General features: G+C 39.4%; 1 protein-coding gene across 20 annotated transcripts in view; it reads right to left on the bottom strand.

Moving 5' to 3' along the window:
- Window positions 1-23,853, bottom strand: part of LOC105463471 (SH3 domain containing 19) — a 197,048-nt gene that overhangs the window by 15,997 nt on the left and 157,198 nt on the right. For 13 of the 20 annotated variants that reach the window (XM_011710564.3, XM_011710563.2, XM_071092929.1 and 10 more), the window contains 7 exons: window positions 21,572-21,684; window positions 13,841-13,902; window positions 12,243-12,507; window positions 8,516-8,584; window positions 8,212-8,352; window positions 3,437-3,509; window positions 1,718-1,848 (listed from right to left, as the gene is read on the bottom strand). In XM_011710564.3, the coding sequence (XP_011708866.2) occupies window positions 1,718-1,848; window positions 3,437-3,509; window positions 8,212-8,352; window positions 8,516-8,584; window positions 12,243-12,507; window positions 13,841-13,902; window positions 21,572-21,684 (854 nt within the window). The remainder of the gene's footprint in view (window positions 1-1,717; window positions 1,849-3,436; window positions 3,510-8,211; window positions 8,353-8,515; window positions 8,585-12,242; window positions 12,508-13,840; window positions 13,903-21,571; window positions 21,685-23,853) is intronic. The other 7 variants (XM_071092928.1, XM_011710566.3, XM_071092934.1 and 4 more) reach the window with 1 other exon arrangement.

Genomic DNA, 23,853 nt, shown 5'->3' with positions numbered 1-23,853 from the left:
AAGCAAAGCAAAGCAAAGCAAACAACTTGTGGATTCTCTTCACATTTAAAACTGGAACATTTTCCCCCTTCAACATGAATAGGGGAGGAAGAAAGGAATCTGTATTTAGCAAACATCTATTAAGTGGCAAGCACTTTATTTTATTTTATTTATTTTTTGAGACAGGGTCTCACTCTGTTGCTCAGGCTGGAGTGCAGTGGCATGATTATGGCTCACTGCAGCCTTGCCCTCCCATGCTCACACCATCCTCCCACTTCAGCCTCCCAAGTAGCTGGAGTTGCAGACACCTGACATCATGCCCAGCTAATTTTTCAATTTTTTGTGGGGACAGGGTCTCACTATGTTGCCCAGCCTGGTCTTGAACTCCTGAGCTCAAGTGATCCTACCGCCTCAGCCTCCCAAAGTGTTGGAATTACAGGCATAAGCCACTGTGCCCAGCCAAGCACTTAATGTAATATCTTATTTACAAGGCTCAGTAGAGGAGGGCTGGGTTGTGATAAAATATTTGGCTATAATGCATGCAATCTAAAACTACTTAAAGCTTGAGGTTTATATTAAATAAATCAGTGCCTTCTTGATGAATTTTAAAGGTTTGAAGTTTTAAAACAATTTTTTAAACTTGTGGGCTTAGAAATAACACACTAATAATGTGGCAGATTCTGTGTGATTGATTTCAGTGTGGTAATTGTGCTTTTTAAAGTACTGCTACATCGGGCAGAAGAAAAATGAGGAAGAGTGCTAAAACAAACATTATTCTTAATATTAATTTAGAGAACATAGTTGAACTTCTCCAAAGAATCAAGGCATAGATAAACTGGACAATTTTTAATGCCTACCCTTCATAATCCAAGAGATTCAAATTCATTTCTATTTGAAGAATTCAGATTTTCTGTTAGTCTTGTTTTCTAATTTTGTGATGTAATGGAATTTTTTACTTTTTCCTTCCAAATAAGCTGTTAATGCAGTTAGGCTAGATTTTTTTGATATTTCATAGTATCATAAGTTATATCAGGGACGGAGTCATCCTCTTCCAATGACACGAATGTGTGAGGGCTGTCTGATTTTATCCCCATATTTCACAGCCATCTGGGCTTACACACAGCTCTCACACACAAGAATGCTTTCACAAGTTAGGCTGTGAGGGTATATAAAATTCTGGTGCTTTAATATAATTATTCTAATCAGATTAGAAATTATTTTGTGGGCACAACCATTAATGAACCACTATCTACAATACAAATACTTCTGTATTCCCAAATAGATTTTTTTTTAAAAGACAGAGATAAATAAGAATGGAAAAGATGAAAGAAACCCAAACCAAAATGTACTCCAAAGAAAAGAAGTGGTACCATAACCTCAGAGGACACCTCTACAGGATAATCTAGTATCATTCAATTCATGTTCACTAAATGTCTCAAAGAATTACCATATATCCTTAAGTGCTTAACAACCCTCCAAGAACAGCTGATTCACCAGTTGACCTGTGGTGGTCTTTCACTTTAGGATTTCAGATAGCATTTAGGCATTAAGTTCTAACACCCCATAATATAATAATTAACCATCATCTAGTTGACCAAATCTTTATTTTTGAGTTTTCCAAATGCCAAATGAAAAAGAGAGAACTAGAATCTGGGTTTCTAGTTATTTTTTCCAACCTACAAGTCACATAGAACCCACTGAGTATATGACTAAATTAAAGCAAATACAACCCACTTACAATCACTTTGACATAGTTGGCAGGAAATATGCCAATCTGGTTTCTACAGTTCCCTCTGTACCAGTCTGTATCTATCTTCTCCAGAAGATAAACAGTTTCTCCAGAAGTGAGGTTCAAATCATCAACTTGCTCTGTAATATAAAATTATGGTTATGTATGATGAATTATCCTGGTTGCAGATTTGATAAAGCCACAAAGTAGCATTTAGTTGTGTCCACTGAGGCAGTTATGTTCCACCGATTCTGAGAACATATTATACTAATCAAATTGACTTAAAAAATGCTATTCTTTTTTTTGGATATTGTTATGAGCTCCCTTTTTAAAGACCAAACTAGTTACATTTACCATGCTTTGATTGATGGGAAATGGTTGAATAAAAACACTATTGTGTTAGCAAATGTTTCCTACTGTGCCAATATAAACCCATGCTGAGTACACACTGAACAATGAAAAAAGTTTATAGACATGGTATAATATTCTTATTATTCTCAATCATGCTTGCAAATCATTTTAATTTCAAATGTTAACTAAGGGAGTACTATAACTCTATAGCAAATAAGTATACCCATACCAAAATAAAAATCAGCCTATCAAGTGGATAAAAAGAGATTGCAAGTAAATCGGGAGTTTATTTGTAGCCTTGGGTATGAGGGTATTTTAAAAATTATTACAAAAGTACTTATATTATGGGTGGGCATGGGTGGCTCATGCCTGTTATCCCAGCACTTTAAGAAGCTAAGGTGGGAGGATCACTTGAGGCCAGGAGTTCAATACCAGCCTGGGCAACATAGCGAGACCATGTCCCTAAAAAAAAAAAAAAAAAAAAAAAAAAAAAAAATTAGCCAGGTGTAGTGGCACCCCTGTAGTCCTAGCTACTGGGGAAGCTGAGGGAGGAGGATCACTTGAGTCCAGGAGTTCAAGGTTACAGTGACTGCACCACTGCACTCCAGCCTGGGCCACAGAGCAAGATCTCGTCTCAAAAAAATATATATATATTTTGCTCTCATAGGTAAGTAGCAGCTGAGACAACTTTGAGGGCAAAAGAACTTCAGTTATTATGTTAGAATTAACTTTATTACGATTCTTTTTTTTTTTTTTTTTTTTTTGAGACAGGGTTTTGCTCTTGTTGCCCAGGGTGCAATGGTACTATGTCAGCTCACTGCAACCTCTGCCTCCGAGGTTCAAGCGATTCTCCTGACTCAGCCTCCCAAGTAGCTGGGATTACAGGCATGCATCACCACGCCCAGCTGCTTTTTTGTATTTATAGAGATGGGGTTTCAACATGTTGGTCAGACTGGTCTGGACTTCTGACCTCAGGTGATCCATCTGCCTTGGCCTCACAAAGTGCGGGGATCACAGGTGTGAGCCACCATGTCCAGTCATATTGCAATTGTTAATTAGTACCCACTATTTTGAAAGAGTTAAAAAGTTTGTGACTGGTAGGCAATTTGCAATGTTCATCTGTAAGGGAAAGCCTCTCTCTCTCTCTCTCTTTCTCAGGGAGCTTCAAAGGCAAGGGTATACAACTAAGCTTTCTGGAATGGCTGGTACAATCGACCCTTCTTGAAGTGGAGTCCCGGATAAGATGACCTCTCTAGTCTAGGACTCTACAGGCACAGAAAATGAAGAAGGATGCCCTTGAGAGGCTAACCCCAGGGCAGGGAGAAAGACTTACTCCTGGATCCTGTGGTTCTCCTACTGTATTATTTACATCCTTACCTGCTGGGAAATCATGAAGAACGACAGCATGAGGAGCACCACTGTCAACAGGCTTCTGAGCGTGGCTTGGATCCTTAGGGGGGAAAACAGGGCTGTGAATGAAGTGTGCAGGATAGATGGTGGATTTATTATTCACTCTGAGACCAATTTCTTTTTTTCTCATTAGAGTCCTCTTGACACAATTACATTATGAGTACAAGATGCAAACCACACAGTTGAGCCAAACAAGGGAATTATTATCAAGTTGAAGAAGAATGTGTCCTTGCCAAGGGAGGACGAAAATCTCAATTAAAATATCCCCCAGTGTGTTTTGTTTTTGCTTTTTTCAACTGAGAGAGCAAAGCAAAAGGGAACTGTTTGTTTACTTTTAAACAGTGCCTATTCTACCCTGAAGTAGTGGTTTTTGACCTCTTTCCCTTTCAAGGGTAGCTTTTTCCTTAAAACTGTGATCAAGACAGAGTCTTAAAAGTTGTGTCTTTATTAGGATGGGAAAAGGAAGAAAGTTCTATGATTTATGCTCTTGCCTTTTGTAATGAAAGGAGCTAATGACTTTCCACAAAAGTATAATTCACAAAAAGTAAAATCCATTTCATTTATTACCTTAACTAAGTGCTTTTTCTATTTTGAAAGCAATGCTACCTCCCATGCCTGGTCTGCATTTTGTATTTAATCTGAATGGTTTATTACAACAGTAGTTCTAAATAAATTAGCAAAAATAATCTAACATTCTCTATCCATCTAGCCAATTGCCTAGATTGGCCAGAGGAGAAGGCAAAGCTGAAGAGTGACCTCTTCTTATTGACTAGCAATTGTTATTCTTAGTTTCTTTACATGAAGAGACAGGCTTATCCTCCTCATCATCAAATCCCACTGAAGGATATTATTTGGAGTTATAACTTAACACTCTTCAACACTGGCAAGCCCGTGAAATAAATAAAGGCAGATTTTTGTGCCCTTTCTTGTCTCTTCACCTCCTCTAATAACTCTTGTCCCCTTAGAGACATCCTGACACTTCAATACCTCTGCCCTTCCCCTGGCCATGATGCACCAGGCTGATCAGAGTGCACGGTGAATGATGGTCCACTCCATTTCAACCCTGCAGCACCTTTGCTGAGATCTTTTCTAAATCTCACCTGCTCTTTCAACCAAAATGCCCCTGCAAAACAAAACTTACATTCTCTCAACTTAGGTAAACTGAAATATAATTTAAGTCAAGACTCTAATGGCTAATGTAGCTTACTATAGTGGCTTACCAAGATGACCCTAACATTTTTTCATGGACTGCTTAATGCTTTTCTCTAAATAAATGAACAGTGGAAATTTCATGAATTCTGAGATATTTTAGTTCTGACATGGCTTTTTTTTCTTTGGCACAGGGTCTTGCTCTGTCACCTAGGCTGTAGTGTAGTGGCGCAATCACAGCTCACTGCAGCCTTGACCTCCAGGGCTTAAGTTATCCTCCCACTTCAGTCCCCCAAGTAGCTGCGACTACAGGTGTGCACTACCATGCCTGGCTAATTTCTGTATATTCTGTGAGATGGGGTCTCGCCATGTTGGCCAGGCTGGTCTCAAACTCCTGGGTTCAGGTGATCCACCTGTCTTGGCCTCCCAAAGTGCTAGGATTACAGGCGTGAGCCACCGTGCCCAGCCTGGAGTGGCTTTTAATAATAATTCAGCATGGACAACATAGCGATATGCCATGTCTACAACAAAATAAAAAATTAGCCAGGCATGGTGATACATCCCTGTGTTCCAGCTATTAGAGATGCAGAGGTGTGAAGATCTCTTGAGCCCAGGAACTCAAGGCTGCAGTGAGCTATGACTGTGCCACTATACTCTGACTTGGATGACTGAGTGACTCTCTCTAAAAAAAAACTTTAAAAAATTAATTATTATTTACATAATGTATTACACATGTGCATGTGTGATTTTCATTTTCTTCTGATTTACATCTGTGGAGAAAAAGGAATTACTATTCAATAAGTGGTATTAGGCTAGATGGCTATCCATTTGGAAAAAATGATGTCAGAGACCTACCACACACCAAACACAAACATGAAATCTCCAAATGAACCAGAGGCCTAAACATAAACCAAGCCTTGGAGGGAGGGGATAATTTGTGCCTCCCGATCACACATTTTCCCTTCTCTGCCTTCAATGTATGGATATCACCGGCAATGCTGCTCATTAACCCAGCCTAGCAGGTGAAGGGCAAGAGGAACAGGCTAGACAGGGTTGACAACAAGGGGACCATACAATTCAGACCACACCACTGGGGTAGGTATCTGGTAGACAGATATAATATAATGCAAAGGTCTTTCTAATAGGACTATAACTGCTAATGCAAATGGTTTTGTAATATTAAGAATAACTAATATTTACTGCTCATTCACTATGTGCTACTCACTGTGTTAAATACCTTATACGCATCAGCTCAATGAATTTGTTAAAACATCTTTGAGATACAACCCACATATGATAAAATTCACCCACTGAAAGTGAACATGGCTGTAGGATATTCATAGAATTATCCAACCATCACCATAACCCAAGTGCAGAACATTTGTATCACTCCCCAAAGAAACCTCCTACTAATTAGGTGTCACTCCCCATTTACCCTCCCCTCAGTCCTAGGAAAACCAGTAGTCTACTTTCTGTTTCTAGGGATTTATCTATTCTGGACTTTTACACAAAATCATATAATCTGTCAACTCTGAAGACAACTCTGTGGGCAGTTATCTCACACATTAAAAAAATAAAGTTTAGAGAAGTTAAATAACCACTGAAGAAGGTGGAAGGGGAACCAAATCCCACCTCCCTGAAACCCAGGTCTAGGGTCTCAACCACGTACCAGGCAACAACCTTCCACTGTTCCCATGATCTCTCTGATTCAACCACAAATGGTCATGTTCATTCAATATTTTCTGTTTGCCAAGTTAGGGGGAAAGTACAACATATTCGTGGAGATATTACCTTAAAACTAGGCTTTCAAATAGGTAAGTTTTATTTTAAAAAAAAGTAACAATAGCCATTACCCCAGAAGCATAAAGAAGGATTCATTTCATTATCACCAATAGCTGCCTATCAGAGGCCAACTCTCTGCAAATCTATAGTAAAAGATGAGAAGGTGGTATTTAAGGTGGGAAGAACTTTGCACTGTTATAAAAGACTAACTTTTGGCTGGGCATGGTGACCCATACCTGTAATCCGAACACTTCGGGAGGCCCATGCAGGCAGATGGCTTAGCCCAGGAGTTTCAGACTAGCTCTGACAACATAGTGAGACCCTGTCTCTACAAAAAATTTTTAAAATTAGCCAGGCATGGTGGCGCACGCCTGTAGTCCCAGCTACTCAGGAGGCTGAGGTGGGAGGATTGCTTGAGCCGGGAAGGTCAAGGCTGTAGTGATCATACCACTTTATTTCAGCCTGCCAATGGAGTGAGACCTTGTCTCAAAAACAAAAAAACAAACAAAAAATCTACTTGCTTTTAGCTTCTATTTTTCACAAAGGAAAGCTTTTTGGCAGTATAACTCCCACTGTTGCCATGAGTGTGTTCTGAAAAGAGGAAGGACAGCTATGACAGATGGATAACGCTGTACCAAAACAGACAAAAAGAATCAGAGGAGAACTTTCCCTGTGGGAGCTAAAGGAAGGATTTTCATATGCCAACAGAAGCTACCTTAACACATATCTCCTCTGCTCTCCAAATACAATTTTTTAGTTTCTTAGCAAACTTCAAAAGATAAACTGCCTTCTAAGAAGAAAAAATTGGAAAAGATTATGAAAACTGGGATAAATGGCAAACCAAGTATTTTACTTGATTACTATTATTTTTCATATTTACTCCATTTTTTATTTGTATTTTTTTCAAGACAGAGTCTTGCTCTATGGCCCAGGCTGGAGCGCAGTGGTACAATCATGGCTCACTTGCGGCCTCGATCTCTTGGGCTCAAGTGATCTTCCCACCTCAGTCTCCTGAGTAGCTGAGACTACAGGCATGCACCACCATGCCAGACTAATTTTTGTATTTTTACCAGGGACATGGTTGTGCCATGTTGCCCAGGCTGGTCTTGAACTTCTGGGCTCAAGCGATCTGCTGCCTTGGCCTCCCAGAGTGGTGGGATTACAGGCATGAACCACTGTGCCTGGCCTATTTTTCATATTTACTACGTTAACAGATAGTGAAATTTTACCTGGATAACTTAAGAAGCTCTTTAAAAAATATACTCCTACAAATTGTTCAACATCACTTTTCTTGCTAAACAAATGACTTTCAATAACCATTGCATCTTTCCAGGTTCCACTAAATCGGGACTTGAGGTTGTTGGATTATATTTCATTGTTTTATGAGCTATAATCAGAGAAATTAGGTTTATATTAAGCTTAAATCTTAAAGGGAAGTGCTTTTTAGTGTCAGACTTCCATTCTGCTAGAAAACTATTCTCTGACACGTTGGTAAACAGGTTTACATTACTTAAAAAACAAACAGCTCTTACAGTTGAAAATTAATGACCGAGTATTCTGGTTGTTGTAAGTCAGCACATTATGAAGAAAGCAAAACACAGGGTAGTCACTCTGTATCGAAGTGATTAGTATGGCAGCGGCAAGTCTCTTAGTAGTAATTTATTCTAAAAGTGGAATAGAATGCTGCTGTAATTTTTACTCTGGTTACAATAAATGTGCTAATAAAAATCTGAAGATGAGATGTAATTAATAGTTCCATGAAATGTGCTGCTACGTGTGATATGAGGGCTGTAACAATATTAATCCCTTACGTGTGGTCTGCTTCTAAGATGTTCATCAAGTGGAGTGATAATCTTCATTTGAGACAGGTGAACTCTGCCAGTGTCTTCTCCCTTTTGGCACTCCAAGTAATTATTTTCCGTCTGCTTCAGCATCACAAGTACATCCCCACGCTGTAAGGTACAATACCACTCTCTGAAGCAATTATTATTTAATAAAACATTATTACTTTTTCACATTTTAATCTTTGGAGCCTAAAGCATTTAATAACGTGTAATAGTAGGATTAATTTTTTTTTTTTTTACATTAACCAGTAAAGAAAGAGCTCTACTTTACCTTACAAGAGAGTTCTCCAGGGTTTTGTGAGACAATATCTTCACTGGCAATTCCATGAGGCACAGACAGCTTAAATGTAAACCAATAAAAGGCTTATTCACAATCAAATAACCTCCTCTTACGTTACTGATCGTTTAGGAATTTGGCATGTGTGTGCCTAAAGAGCACCTTCTCCAGCAGCTACACTCACCCGGCTTCATCATGCTCTAGATCAACGAGGCCTGTCATTTCTCATAGATGTTAAGAGGCTCTTGGGAGTTGGAGTTGGGCCCATAGAACCACAAGAGCTGAACATGGCCTAACATTCCCTTAAAGACCATAACCAGGAAGTTCCATTCTACAGGATAAGATCCACCAAGTCCCCTGGGTTTTGAAGGAGAAATACCCAGCACTTGACCTCACAGCCAGTTCTTTAATTCAGGGTTCTTACAATGGTGGCCTCCGAGGCTGATCAGTGATTGGAGCCCTCCGTGTCCTGCCTGCCTGCCTGCCTGCTTGTTTCCATAGGCCTTGAAGCTCTTCTTCTCCTAGAGTCTCTCTCTGATACCAAGTGTCTACTTAAATCCATTTCATGGCCTGATCCCAGCCACTTCCTGGTCCACTCAACTCTGTCTGATCTTAGAATGGTTTTTACATCTGTACTGGACCTTGTCCAAGGGGCTCTGTTCCCTGCTTTGGAAAATTTTAGCTGATGAGTGCACACCAGAGGGTCTGTACTATATAAAAGGCATACCCCGGAAATGTAACCACACAAGCTCATATCCAACATGGGAAGAAGGCTGCCTGGGCCTTGGGTCACCCAGGAGCAAAGATCCACAGTGCAAGGATGTGGCCGTGTACCGCTGGCTTGGTGGTGCCGTTTCCCAGCATCTTTGTCAGATTCCTAGGGCTTCCAGTGTACCCAGATTCCTAGGGCTTCCAGTGTACCCAGATTCCTGGCTAGCAATTTAATGGTACTATAGGCAGGCAATAAATGAAAGATTTAAAGAATTATTTTGTAATGAGACATTCAGCTCTAGATGTACCATCATTTTGAATGTATTGAGTTTTTAAAAATGCTTTATTGACATTATACGACTATGCTGAGAACTGTCAGGCCTCTGAGCCCAAGTTAAGCCATTGTGACCTGCACATGTACATCCAGATGGTATGGAGCAACTGAAGAACCATAAAAGATGACGTTCCACCATTGTGATTTGTTTCTGCCCCACCCCAACTAATCAATCAACCTTGTTATGTTCCTCCCACGGAAAATGAGTCTCCTGATCTCCCTACCCTGCACCTTGTGACCCCTGCCCCTGCCCACAAGAGAACAACCCCCTTTAACTGTAATTTTCCACTACCTACCCAAATCCTATAAAACTGCCCCACTCCTGTCTCCCTTTGCTGACTCCTTTTTCATACTCAGCTTGCCTGCACCCAGGTGAAATAAACAGCCTTGTTGCTCACACAAAGCCTGTTTGGTGGTCTCTTCACACAGACGTGCGTGACAAGAACCAAACGTGAAATCTGGTTCCCCTTGAAAAAGGGCTCTTGACACAGAATGGCCAAATCAAGTAGAGGCTACAATTGGCATGATGGTCAGGAGCAGGTGTCAGAGCCAGCTGACCTGTTCTCAAATCTTGCTCCCACCATTAATTAACTGGATTTGCAACCCTGGGCATGTTACTTTATGTCTCTGTTTCTTATTTTTCTCACTTGTTCAAGGATAATAATATCTACCTCACAAGGTTGGTGTGAGGAGTAAGTGAGTTATGTAATACACACATAAAGTGCTTCAAACAGCACCTGGCTCATAATTAGTACTCAATATAATATACATCAACTACTGTTTTTATTTATTAATTAAGTAATCTATCCCAAAGAACACTCTTGGGTTTTAGCAATTAAAGTTTTGTCAGTTTAAATGAATATTAATATATATGAATATACTGCCTCCTTCTTATTTGTCTATACCCTTCTCTAAAGAGGATTTTTAAAAAACTCTGAACAGCTTAAAGAAAAAATAATTCCTGGCTTGATGATGGAAATATAGTAACACAATATAGAATTATTAATTGCTGTTCTTGTTACAAGCTACTCTGTCATTCAATTGGTAAAAAGTGTAAGCAGTCCTGCTGTCCTGATCATTTTTATTTTTTATTTTTTTAAAAAAAGAGTCTCACTCTGTCACTCAGGCTGGAGTGCAGTGGCATGATCTTGGCTCACTGAAACCTCCACTTCCTGGGTTCAAGCAGTTGGCTTCCCAAAGTGCTGGGATTATAGGTGTGAGCTACTGCTCCTGGCCTCTTTATCATTTTTATTTGTTTTACATCCTTCAGGTTAACCTGATCAATGTAGAGAACACATCAACTTTTTGTTGTTGTTGTTGTTTTGTTTTTTTGAGATGGAGTCTCACTGTTGCCCAGGCTGGAGTACAGTGGCACAATCTCGGCTCAGTGCAACCTCTGCCTCCTGGGTTCAAGTGATTCTCCTGCCTCAGCCTCCAGAGTAGCTGGGATTACAGGCATGTACCAACACGCCCAGCTAATTTTTGTATTTTTAGTAGAGACAGAGGTTTCACCATGTTGGCCAGGCTGGTCTCGAACTCCTGACCTCAACTGATCCACCCGCCTTGGCCTCCCAAAGAGCTGGGATTACAGGTATGAGCCACTACCCAGCAACTCTGTTTTTCAACTGTGGCAAACGCAGACAAAAGTTTAGGTCATTTGATGAGAAAAACATTAAAAGAGAACAAAATCAGTATCTCAACTATTGATGAAAACTTCTAACTGGTAACTATTAAATGGACCATGATAATTATTAGGCTTACAAAAGGGGAAAATGAGGGAAAAACCATCCATCTTAGTAAGAACTTTCTATTTCATTTTAAAATTTACTCAATGGGAAAAGGAGTTATTAGATATAAACTACATCAAGATATAAACCATAAGCCTGGAGGGGAGGCATGTTCCCATAGCCCCAGCTACTCAGGAGTGTGAAGCAGGAGGATCCCTGAGCTCAGGAGGTCGAGACTGCAGTGTACTATGACTGCATCACTGCACTCCAGCCTGGGTGATACGGCGACACTCCATCTCTTAAATGAAAGGAAAAACAAAAGATATAAACTATAGTATCTATCAGAGTTCTCCCATTAGTATTACCCACAGGGTCAGGTTTTTCAGAATTTCTGTTTGGTCCAGCCAGGCAGCAAGTTATAAGCCTGGCCTGCCCGGCTTTCTCTCCCCTTTCCCTACATTTCTCCTAATAATGAAACCCTGCTTTAAGACCTAGGTGTTTCGTTTGTTTTGAGACAGAGTCTTGCTCTGTTGCCTAGGCTGGAGTGCAGTGGCGCGATCTTGGCTCACAGCAACCTCTGCCTCCTGGGCTCAAGCAATTCTCATGCCTCAGCCTCCTGAGTAGCCAGGATTACAGGATTGTACCATCACGCCTGGGTAATTTTTTGTAATTTTAGTAGAGACGGAGTTTCACCACGTTGGCCAGTTGGTCTCAAACTTTTGGCCTCAAGTTGATGCACCAGCCTCGGCTTCCCAAAGTGCTGGGATTATAGGCATGAGCCACCGTGCCCAAGACCTAGAATTTATTATGGCTACTGAACTAAAGCACTCTTGGCGTCAAGGGACAATTCCACATTTGTTCCATCATCTTTTTCTAAGGAATAAATGAATCTTATATATACTTTAGGGCACATCTCTTGACCACGAACATTTTTAAAAGCTAAATTTACCATGTATTTACTGTAGAGAGGGTGTCCTGGTTTGGGGCGAGGGGGTAGCACCGGATCTTGATTTTTAAAAACTTGACTCTTGGCTTTTGAGAGTCCAGTTGCCAAGTTACTTTGTTTTTTCTGAAGATCCATGTCAGAAGAGGATCGATTAAAAGGCAGTTTCTTATTAGATCTTCTGGTTGCAGAAAGCTTTGGGGGAGGTGGTCTCTCAGGGGGCACCTTGGTTGGAGGCTGTTGAGTTGGAATGGTTTTTCCATTCACAGGTCTGAAAATCAATGTAGTAGCCATGAGTCAGTGTTTTGATCAGTATTAAATTCTGTTCTGTCCTGTCTTACACACACACACACACACACACACACACACACACACACACACACACACACACAGCTTTCTGCTAGTGGAATACAATTTACTGAAACATGCAGTGTATGCTATTTTTGAACAAACGACTGCTGCTGCATTAAACATTATATTATTAGAGGAAATGCCATGATGTTCCAGCTTCCTCTTATCTTGCACTAGAGATTCATTAGTTCAAGACAAACAAGCATTTACTATCATGAGCTCTCTAAGGTCCCATTTGCTCTTAAACACATCATGACTATTTCTGGAAACTAGGCACTTTCCACCAAAGTCTGAGATGAAAAGCCTGTAAGATATGATGTATGTGTGCTGGGGTCTTGTACATGATTAGAAAAGGAACATCAAAATCCCCTAATATTCATGTTATAGGTGTTACTATTAAAACTTTAATTTAGATTAATATAAAGAAAGCTAGTTCTGAAAGGATAGGACAACTATTACTTTGAAAGTCTTTCCTTAATCTCTATGATAGAAATAATTTTCATCCGGGCATGGTGGCTCACGCCTGTAATCCCAGCACTTTGGGAGGCCCAAGCAGCCAGATCACGAGGTCAAGAGATCGAGAACATCCTGGCCAACATGATGAAACCCCATCTCTACTAAAAATACAAAAATTAGCTGCACATGATGGCTCACGCCTGTAGTCCCAGGCCTGTAGCCTACTCGGGAGGCTGAGGCAGGAGGATCGCTTGAACCCGGGAGGCAGAGGTTGCAGTGAGCTGAGATCGTGCCACTGCACTCCAGCTTGGAGACAGAGCGAGACTACGTCTCAAAAAATAAATAAATAAATAAATTTCAACATAGTAATAATGTCTTCTGATAGCATTACAGCCCTTTATTTGAATAGCTCTGGAACTCAGACGGCAGTCACCTCTGAGCTCACAAAGCCAGTCCCCTTTGGAAATGCCAAAAACCAGTCTCTTAACCAGGAGGGTGTTAGTGGGCATGTATATGTATATTCTAGAAGTGGAGCTGTTTTAAGTTCAGAAATGAGTCTTGTTCATTTATTTGAGGAAATAAATGCTCTATGAGTTGAACTGTGTTAAAAAGAGAGCAGAGATTCCCACCACCTACCATTATAAGCAGACTGTGGATTAGGGGCCTGGGTGAACTGGTGAGATTATTTCATTGCTAAAAAAAGATCCAAGGCCAACAACACTCAATTGTGGTGGTAAAAAAGAGAGCTGGGTCTCTGAATCATTAATTTTTCTCTAACTTTTCCCACATTTACTTACCTCGGTGGCAACCTTGGGGGTCCTCGCACAAAACCTCCTGTTTGACCCGGGTGGTTGGATTCCTGCAAGTAGCAGAGAATGCTTTTTAGTTAAGGTTAATCTGAAACAAGAATCTGTCAAGAGAAATTCTGGACAACCTTTTGGCTGGATCTACAAGCAGAAATGCAGTTGAGTTATAGAAAGTAGCTTAAAAGAGTTTTCAGCATTAAACAATATTAACTTACTTCTGCCTAAATTATTCATGTCCTAATACAAGTCAAAATACTGACAGGAAAAAACCAGTCTCCTATTGTGGACCACAGCTTGAGCAATTGCACTGTATGGTCATGCACTCAGTGGATTCACGAGATATTAAGGGAAAATTTAAGCAGGCCCTAAAGAGAACTGAAAAATGTATGTTCTTGGCCAGGTGTGGTGGCTCCGCCTGTAATCCCAGCACTTTGGGAGGCTGACGCGAGTGGATCATGAGGTCAGGAGATCAAGACCATCCTGGCTAACATGGTGAAACCCCATCTCTACTAAAAATACAAAAAATTAGCCAGGCATGGTGGTGGGCACCTGTAATCCCAGCTACTCGGGAGGCTGAGGCAGGAGAATGGCATGAACCCGGGAAGCAAATGTTGCAGTGAGCCGAGACCACGCCACTGCACTTCAGTCTGGGCAACAGAGCGACACTCCGTCTCAAAAAAAACAAAAAAAAACAAAAAAAACCTATCTATCTATCTATCTATCTATCTATCTATCTATCTATCTAATCTAGATAGATATATATGGTCTTTATTCATTCCTCTTTATTCATTCCGTGATCACACATAAGAAACATACTGCTCCTAAGTTTAAACACACAGTAAGTGGGGTGGTTACTAGTTGGTTTTGCTTTGAATAGGGAGATCTTATCTCACCACTGTTTGGTTTCAACAATTTGCAGTGGGTTTTGAACTAGAAGGAGGTGGGAACGTAAAAGAAGCTTGCAGGATGGTCTGAGAGGAAGGCATGTGAGGAGAAATAGTTAAGGTCCAAGAATGCAGTGTGCTTGTACCACTCCAGCAAAGGGGCTGGATGGGGTAAAAGAGTTTTGTAGAAAAAAGGAAAAGGAGAATAATGTGAAAAGTAAAAGGTACAGGTGGAATGTTTTATTCTAATGGTAGATGAGAGAAATTGGAAGTGTGGAGATTAATAGGAAGATTTCTGTAGGGGAAGGGATTCAAACTGTTCCATTTAAACAGGTTTTCTGAACATGTTATAGCCCAAGGATTGGGAAATGAGGGTGATACATGGAGAATATTTTCAGATTCTCTGTGAGTGGGAAGCCAAAGGATCTCAAAGCCAAAATTTCTGTTTTTTTGGGAGGGGGAAAAAGCCTTCACAAAATTCTTTTTTTTTTTTTTTTTTGAGACAGAGTCTCGCTCTGTCCCCCAGGCTGGAGTGCAGTGACGCAATCTCAGCTCAATGCAACCTCTGCCTCCCAAGTTCAAGTGATTCTCCTGCCTCAGCCTCCCGAGTGGCTGACTACAGGTGTGCACCACCACATCTGGCTAATTTTTGTATTTTTAGTAGAGATGAGGTTTCACCATGTTGGCCAGGATGGTCTTGAACTCCTGACCTCAAGTGATCCACCTGCCTTGGCCTCCCAAAGTGCTGGGATTACAGGCGTGAGCCACCACCCCCAGTCCCTCACTAAATTCTTCTAATTTTGTCTTTTTTTTACCCCACTTTTCCTACTTTCTAAGTCCCCAACACTAACACTCAGGAAATAATATTTCTCCAAAACTTCATAAGAAAAAAAATGCTGACCCTTTAAATTACACTTTTTTTTTTGTAAAGGAGGTTTAATTAAAGCTTGGGATTCTTTGGGCTACTTCAGACTGTTTTCCTCCTTCTTATAAATGAGCCAAAACTCACTTTCATGATTTTTAAATTATACTGAATATTTATAACCTTTTCCTTAAATACCAAATGATTAATTGCCAATAACTGTGATCATTTAAACATGTTTCAATGTTATAAAATCCCATTTTAAAAAACAAATTAAGCTTGCCCTTAAAACTTGGTTTCACTAATGAGTTCAGTTAATGTAGTGAGGCAAGTAACCAGCTCATAAACCCTGCAATATTCCAGAATATAATCCATGCCTTATAATTACACTGCTGCCTATATTTTTCCTGACAAATATTGCTAAGATGCTTGAAAAATGCATTTATTTCTGTGGCTACCTTTAAAATTAAAACAAACTCTAGCAGATAGGAAGAAACTTTAATTGCTTTTATCAAAGCTGTAATTATTAGATACCTTGATAAAGAAAATTTAAAAAATAGATGTATAAATTTGACATGGAAAGATGCAGATGATGTACTGTAATAAATGCATAGCATATGACCCTAATTTTGTACCAAATGTTAGCTGTAGTTTTTCCTCGGTGGTGGTATTTTTATGGGAAATCTTAAACATCTTTTTAATTTCTTAATTTGCAACAGTAAGAAAATTTTAAATCAGAAAAAAAGAGTAGCACATTCAAATTCCTTTTTTTTTTGAGACGGAGTCTCGCTCTGTTGCCCAGGCTGGAGTTCAGTGGCACAATCTCGGCTCACTGCAAGCTCTGCCTCCCGGGTTCATGCCATTTTCCTGCCTCAGCCTCCCAAGTAGCTGGGACTACAGGCACCCGTCACCACACCTGGCTAATTTTTTTTGTATTTTTAGTAGAGACGGGGTTTCACTATGTTAGCCAGGATGGTCTCGATCTCCTGATCTCGTGATTTGCCCGCCTCGGCTTCCCAAAGTGCTGGGATTACAGGTGTGAGTCACCGCACCCGGCCACATCCAAATTCTTTAGGGATGTTAGGCACATTCCTAAAGGCACTTCTGTATCTGACATACTCCAAATATTGAGAGAAGGAGACAGTTCTTGCAGGAGCCATTGTCTTAGTGTTTGCTCAAGTCTGGGTTTATGTCCAGGTTCTGCTGAGTCTTTGCAAGATAACTGATTAGGGACTTCCTCCTCGTGGGTATTCCACAAATAACCTGAAGGCTCTCTGCATTTGCTTTTTGGTACTTTTTCTCTAGCTCTGATATCCCTGAACTCTGGCTTTTAATGTGTTTGGACAAGCATTTTAGTTTCTGGTGAAGTTGGTTTCCCTGCTTGTATTGTCTCCGCAGATTCCATCTTTTTGTTCAAGATGGAATAATCTTGGAACATTTTGGAATATTATTCCATTGGAATAATAATAGCTGGGACTATAGGTGTGTGCCACCACACCTGGCTCATTTTTGTATAATACTATTTCTTTTTTTGTTTTGGAGACGAGTCTTGCTCTGTTGCTCAGGCTAGAGTGCAGTGGTGCAATCTCGGCCCACTGCAACCTCCACCTCCTAAGTTCAAACGATTCTCCTGTCTCAGCCTCCCAAGTAGATGGTATTACAGGTGTGCATCACTATGCCCGGCTTTTGTACTTTAAGTAGAGATGAGGTTTCACACCATGTTGGCCACACTGATCTCAAACTCCTGATCTCAAGTGATCCACCCACTTTGGACTTCCAAAGTGCTGGGATTACAAGTGTGAGCCACCGTGCACCCCAATATTATTTCAATAGAGCTTTATAGTTTACGAAGTCCATTAAGTATGATGGACATTACACATGATGGATATTAACGAATGATGTTTTACTTACTTATCACCCTCTCACTCCTTTTTATAACTATTTCAGAGTAGAAGCCAGTAACCTTCTCAGGCAACTTTTCCTCCACGGGAATTTGGGATTTTCCTATTTAACATTAGTGTGGTAGGAACCCTACTATCCTCTTTTGGGCTTTCTTGGCCCAGATTTAATAAAAATTTATTACCAGCTACTTTGAAAATCACAAGTGATCACTAAATTTTAATTCATTCTTCAGGAAAATCTCATTAACTAGATATTGGCTAATTTAATTTAATGTCTCCTTCAAAGAAATTTTTCTTTGCCAGATGATTAGGTGGGCTTGCCTGTATAATAAACATAGTTAATGCACAATGTAAAACCATTATGAAATTTGAACTGCAAATTTGGTTCAAAGACTTTAAAAGTTAATTTCTCTTAAAACAAGCCTTAAAGATCATATGCCATATGGACATCTAACAAAAATGAGTGTGGTCCAGCGTGGTTGCTCATGCCTGTAATCCTGAAACTCTGACAGGCCAAGGTGGATGGGTCACTTGAGGTCAGGAGCTCAAGATCAGCCTAGCCAACATGATAAAACCCTGTCTCTAATAAAAATACAAAAAAAATTAGCTGGACATGGTGGTGCACGCCTGTAGTCCCAGCTACTTGGGAGGCTGAGGCAGGAGAACTGTTTGAACTCAGGAGGTAGAGGTTGCAGTGAGCCGAGATCATGTCACTGCACTCCAGCCCAGGCGACAGAGCGAGACTCCATCTCAAAAAAAAAAAAAAAAAAAAAGTGTGATCTCATATCTAGAAAAACCTAAAGACTCTACCAAAAAATCCCTCTTAGAATTGATAAATGATTTCATTAAAGTTGCAGGATACAAAATTAATATACAAAAATCAGTAACATTTCGATACATGACAAAGAACTAGCTAAAAAAAGAAATTGAGAAGGCAATCCCATTTACGATAGCTACAAAAAGAAATACTTCGTAATAAATTTAACTAAGGAAGTGAAAGACCTCTACAAGGAAAACTACAAAACACTGATGAAAAAATGGAAGATACAAAGGATACAAACAAATAGACATTCTATGCTCATGGATTAGAAGGATTAATACTGTTAAAATGAGAATATTACCCAAAGAAATCTACAGATTCAATGCAATCCCTATCAAAATACAAATGACATCTTTACAAACATAGAAAAAAAAAATCCTAAAACTTGTACGGAACCACAAAAGACCCTGAATAGTCAAAACAATCCTGAGCCAAAAGAACAAAGGTGGAGGCATCACACTACCAACTTTAAAATACACTGCACAAAGATGTAGTAGCAAAAACAGCATGGACCTAGCATAATAACAGACACATAGGCCAATGGAACAGAATAGAGAATCCAAAAATTAATCCACGTATCTACAGCCAATTGATTTTTGATAAAAGTGTCAAGGTCAGTCATTGGGGAAAGCACAGTCTCTTCAATAAAGGCTCTGGGGAAAACTAGATATTCATATGCAGACGAATGAAACTAAACCCTCCCACTCACTCAACTCAGAGACCTAAGAGACTCAACTCAGAGACCTAAATCTAAGACCTGAAACAATACAACGACTAGAAGAAAGCTGGGAAAACGCCTCAGTACATTGGTCTTAAAAAAGGTTTTATGAATAAGACCTCAAAAGCACAGGCAACAAAAGTAAAAATAAACAAATGGGTTTATATCAACCAAAAATCTTTTGCACAGTAAAGGAAAAAATCAAGAGTGAAAAGACAACCTACAGAATGGCAAGAAATATTTGCAAACTACTCATCTGATAGGGGATTAGTATCTAGAATACAAAAGAAACTCAAACATCATAACAGCAAAAAACCCAAACAATCTGATTTTAAAGTGGGCAAATAAACTTTGGGAGGTGGAGGCCGGATGACTGCTTGAATCCAGGAGTTCAAGAACGGCCTGGGCAATGTGGCAAAACTTGTCGCTACAAAAAACACAAAAAATTAGCTGAGTGTGGTGGCATGCGCCTAAAGTTCCAGCTACTTAGGAGGCTGAGGTGGGAGGATCCCCTGCGCCCAGGTCAAGGCTGCAGTGAGCTGTGATCATATCACTGCACTCCAGCCCAGGAGACAGAGTAAGACCCTATCTCAAAAAAAGAAAAAGAAAAAAAAAAAAAAAAAAGCAAATGATCTGGATATTTCTCAAAAGAAGACACACAAATGGCCAACAAATACATTAAAAAATGCTCAACTTCACTAATCATCAGGGAAATTCACAACAAAATGGCAATGAGGTATCATTTCACCCCAGTTGGGATGGCTATTATCTAAAAGATTAAAAAAAAAAAAATGCTGGCAAGAATGCAGAGGAAGGGGAATTCTTATACACTGTTAGTGGGAATGTAACCCAGTACAATCACTGTAGAAAACAGGATGGAAGCTCCTCAGAAAACTACAAATAGAACTACCATATGATCCAGCAAGCCCACTACTGGGAATTTATTCAAAGGAAAGGAAATTACATTGAAGAGACATCTGCACATCCATGTTTACTGTAGCACTACTCACAATAGCCAAGATACGGAATCAACCTAGGTGTCCAACAACAGATAAATGGATAAAGAAAATGTGGCATGTGTACACCATGGAATACTATCTAGTCATAATAAAGAATGGAATCCTGTCATTTGTGGCAACATAAATGGAACCGGAGGATATTATGTTAAGTGAAATAAGCCAGAAACAGAAAGTTAAACACTGCATCTTCTCATTCATATATGGAAGCTAAAAATAAGTTGATCTCATAGAAATAAAAAGTAGAACAGAGGATACTAGAGGCTGGGAAGGGTAGAAAGAAGGGAGAGAGAAGGAGCTTTGTTAAAGAATACAAAATTACAGCCAGACAGGAGGAATAAATTCTAGTGTTCTATACCACTATAGGATGACTATAGTTAACAATAATATATAGCTTCAAATGACTGGAAGGAAGATATTGAGCATTCCAAACAGAAGTGGTGAAAAATGTTTGAGATGACAGATATGCTAATTACCCTGATCTGATCCCTATACAGTATATGTACTGAAACATCACTATGTACCCCAAGAATATGTATGATTATTATTTGTCAATTTAAAAAAGAGGAAATAATCAGGATTCCCATAAAGTCCTCTGAAAGCCATTATTCTTTCTCTCTCTCTCTCTCTCTTGCCCGAGGCTGGAGTGCAATGGATCTTGGATCACTGCAACCTCTGCCTTCCGGGTTCAAGCGATTCTCCTGCTTCAGCCTGCTGAGTAGCTGGGATTACAGGCACACGACACCACGTACAGCTAATTTTTGTATTTTTAGTAGAAACGAGGTTTCACCATGTTAACTAGGCTGGTGTCGAACTCCTGACCTCAGGTGATCCACCTGCCTCGGCCTCCCAAAGTGCTGGAATTACATGTGGGGGCCATCGCGTCCAGCCAACTTTATTCTTTTTCTTAAATCACTTCTCTAATTACTTGTTGCATATCTGTTTCCCCAAGAAACCACAAAAGTTGGAAGACCAAAAAAAAAAAAAAGTATGAGGATATTGAGGTTGAAATGAAAAATATATATATTTACTGAAAAAAATCTTTGACCACCATCTTAACAAGTGCACAGTAAAACACTATTTTTTAAATTAAAAAAATACATTTTTCTTAAATTTCAGATTTAAAAATTCTTATGGTAATTATCTTAAATTTTGGTCACTAATTGGATATTTTAAATAAAAACCAACAAGTTGAATAAAGTTATTTCCCTGAATATTAAAGGTGTTTAGAGATTTTAATAACCTTCTCATTATTAGTTTCATTTATAAGACAGTGTCATTAAGTTGGTATACAAATTATTTTATAGTGAAGTACAATGAATTGGCCTAATCTCTCTATAGGGACTTTTAACATATTGAACACTACATTATGTAAGTACATGGGGCTTAGAGACTGGTCTCTAATAGAGGGTTCTTGTTTTTAATTTGACCAGTAATAAAATAATTTAGATATTAGCTGACTATTCAAAATTAAAGCATAACTATGTCTTCAATCTAATACAATCTATAATGACCACTTACCAAGTTTTTAGTTCTGTCAACATTACTGGGTTTTCCAGATACTGTACTGAAAGTGTTTCCAATAGGTTTTTCAGCAGGGAGAGGAGGTGGGCTTTGTGGATCCTCATGTAAACCTGGAAAAAGTAGCAGTAATTCATCAATAATTTCTAGTTTTTAGGATTCCAAAGAACGAAATGATTGCTGCTTAGTTTATTAGAAAAATGGCTATCATAAAAGATACACACAAATAGTTAAGAAAATGAGAAAGAGCTCCCAGCAAACTTCAGAAAATTGATGTGCTAGTCAACATCAGTTAATTTCACTATATGTTTTATAGAGAATGAAAATAATACTAAATAATTACAACAGCAGCCAGCATTGTTGAGAACCTTTTATGTGACAGGCATTAAGTTAGGCTCTATATTTACATACATTTCACCAACCAAGATCTATGTGCTAGATTTGTCCAGTCCACTAGCTAGTAGCTACATCTAATGATTGTCTTAAATCTTAATTAAAATTAAATTAAAATTTCAGTTCCTTAGTTTCACTAGCCACATTTCAAATACTAGCCACTGTGACTAGTGACTACTAGCACAGTTAAAGAACATTTCTATCTTTGCAGAAAAGTTCTATTGCACAGTGCTACACTAGATAATATCCTACCTGTTTTACAGATAAAGAAACTGAAGCTAAGAAAATAAATGCGCTAACCAAGGTCTTACTGCTAGTAATTGTCAGATCCATTGTTTTGAACCTAAAAGTCCATGTTCATTTTGATAAGACATGCTCCTTCTTAATAGGTGGTGTATTCAACACTCTCTCATCCAAAAATAATTCAATGTGTTTTCTTTCTTTTTTTTTTCTTTGAGATGGAGTCTCGCTCTGTCACCCAGGCTAGAGTGCAGTGGTGTGATCTCAGTTCACTGCAAGCTCCGCCTCCCGGGTTCACACCATTCTCCTGCCTTAGCCTCCGGAGAAGCTGTGACTACAGGTGCCTGCCACTACGCCCAGCTAATTTTTTTTGTATTTTTAGTAGAGACGGGGTTTCACCGTGTTAGCCAGGATGGTCTCGATCTCCTGACCTCGTGATCTGCCCGCCTCCGCCTCCCAAAGTGCTGGGATTACAGGCGTGAGCCACTGCGCCCGGCCAATGTGTTTTCTAATTCATTAGCTTCTGATTAATGAACATAACTGCCCTCAATTAAACAATACCTTTACATCCAAACCACAGCCATATCAGTGATAATTTACCCCCAACTTATTTTAAAAAGAAGGAAACAAAGATGACCAGATTTAATTAGTGACAGTTAATTAAAATGAGTGCGCAAAAACAACTGGAGAGTGGATGACTGTAACATACTGAAGGACGCTAAAGCCACCTTTTACAGTTTGGTTTAGGCATTAAAAGGAGATGAGCAGATAAGCATTCTCTCTCTTTTCTTTCTTTCTTTTTTTTTTTTTTCAAATGTACACTCTCTACTTCCATTTCATGTGATAAACCTATAACAAGAAGATGATTTGTCAGGTTTCTGTTTTATCTGCAGACAGGAAAACATTCTTAAAGGGAGGAAAATACCCAGGCCAGCAACTAGGAAAACAATGATTTAGAGCGAGGCAAACATTCTTAGTGAGAGGCAAGGCTGCTCTGGGAGTTAAGACATATATAATAAAAACATCCAACTCAGTCACCATCTTGAAGATATTTTCTGTGCTGTGGTTTCCGTATTCTTACAAGGAAATAGTTGATCATTTAGAATATAATACTGTTGTGACAAATATTTAAGAGTATATGCCAGTAATATGAAAGTAGAAAGGAGATAGCTTACTGGAAGGAGGAACACAGGGAGTATCTGGTGTGAGTATGTGTGGGATGTGGAGGAAGATTTCCAATTTTAAATAATGTGGTCAGGGAAGGTCTCTGAGAAAAAGTGGCATTACGCAAAGATCTGAAGGTTTGGTGAGGGAGGGAGCCTTGCAGACATCTGGGAAAAGGACAACCTGGTCAGAAGAAACAGGCCCCAGAGGAAAGGAGCTGACAGGTTCAAGTAAGATCAAGGACATTTGCACCATGAAGCTATCCCCTTTTTCCCAAATTCTTCAGACACCAAAGTTTAATTCTTTTCCCTCCACAGAATATATGCATTGCTTATTAACAAAATTCTGAGGAACTGATTTTTGACATAAATAGAAATAACTCTCTAGAAATCATTCTGTCATTTCAGTTCTCCTACATTTAGCAGTATAGAATTCAACTTTCTTTTTGTTTTTTTTAGACGAGGTCTTGCTTTGTTGCCCAGGCT

This window comes from Macaca nemestrina, chromosome 3, assembly GCF_043159975.1.
Source record: "Macaca nemestrina isolate mMacNem1 chromosome 3, mMacNem.hap1, whole genome shotgun sequence".
Lineage (NCBI taxonomy): Eukaryota > Metazoa > Chordata > Mammalia > Primates > Cercopithecidae > Macaca > Macaca nemestrina.
The sequence above is the reverse complement of the archived record's forward strand: the minus strand, read 5'-3'. Positions and strand labels throughout refer to the sequence as shown.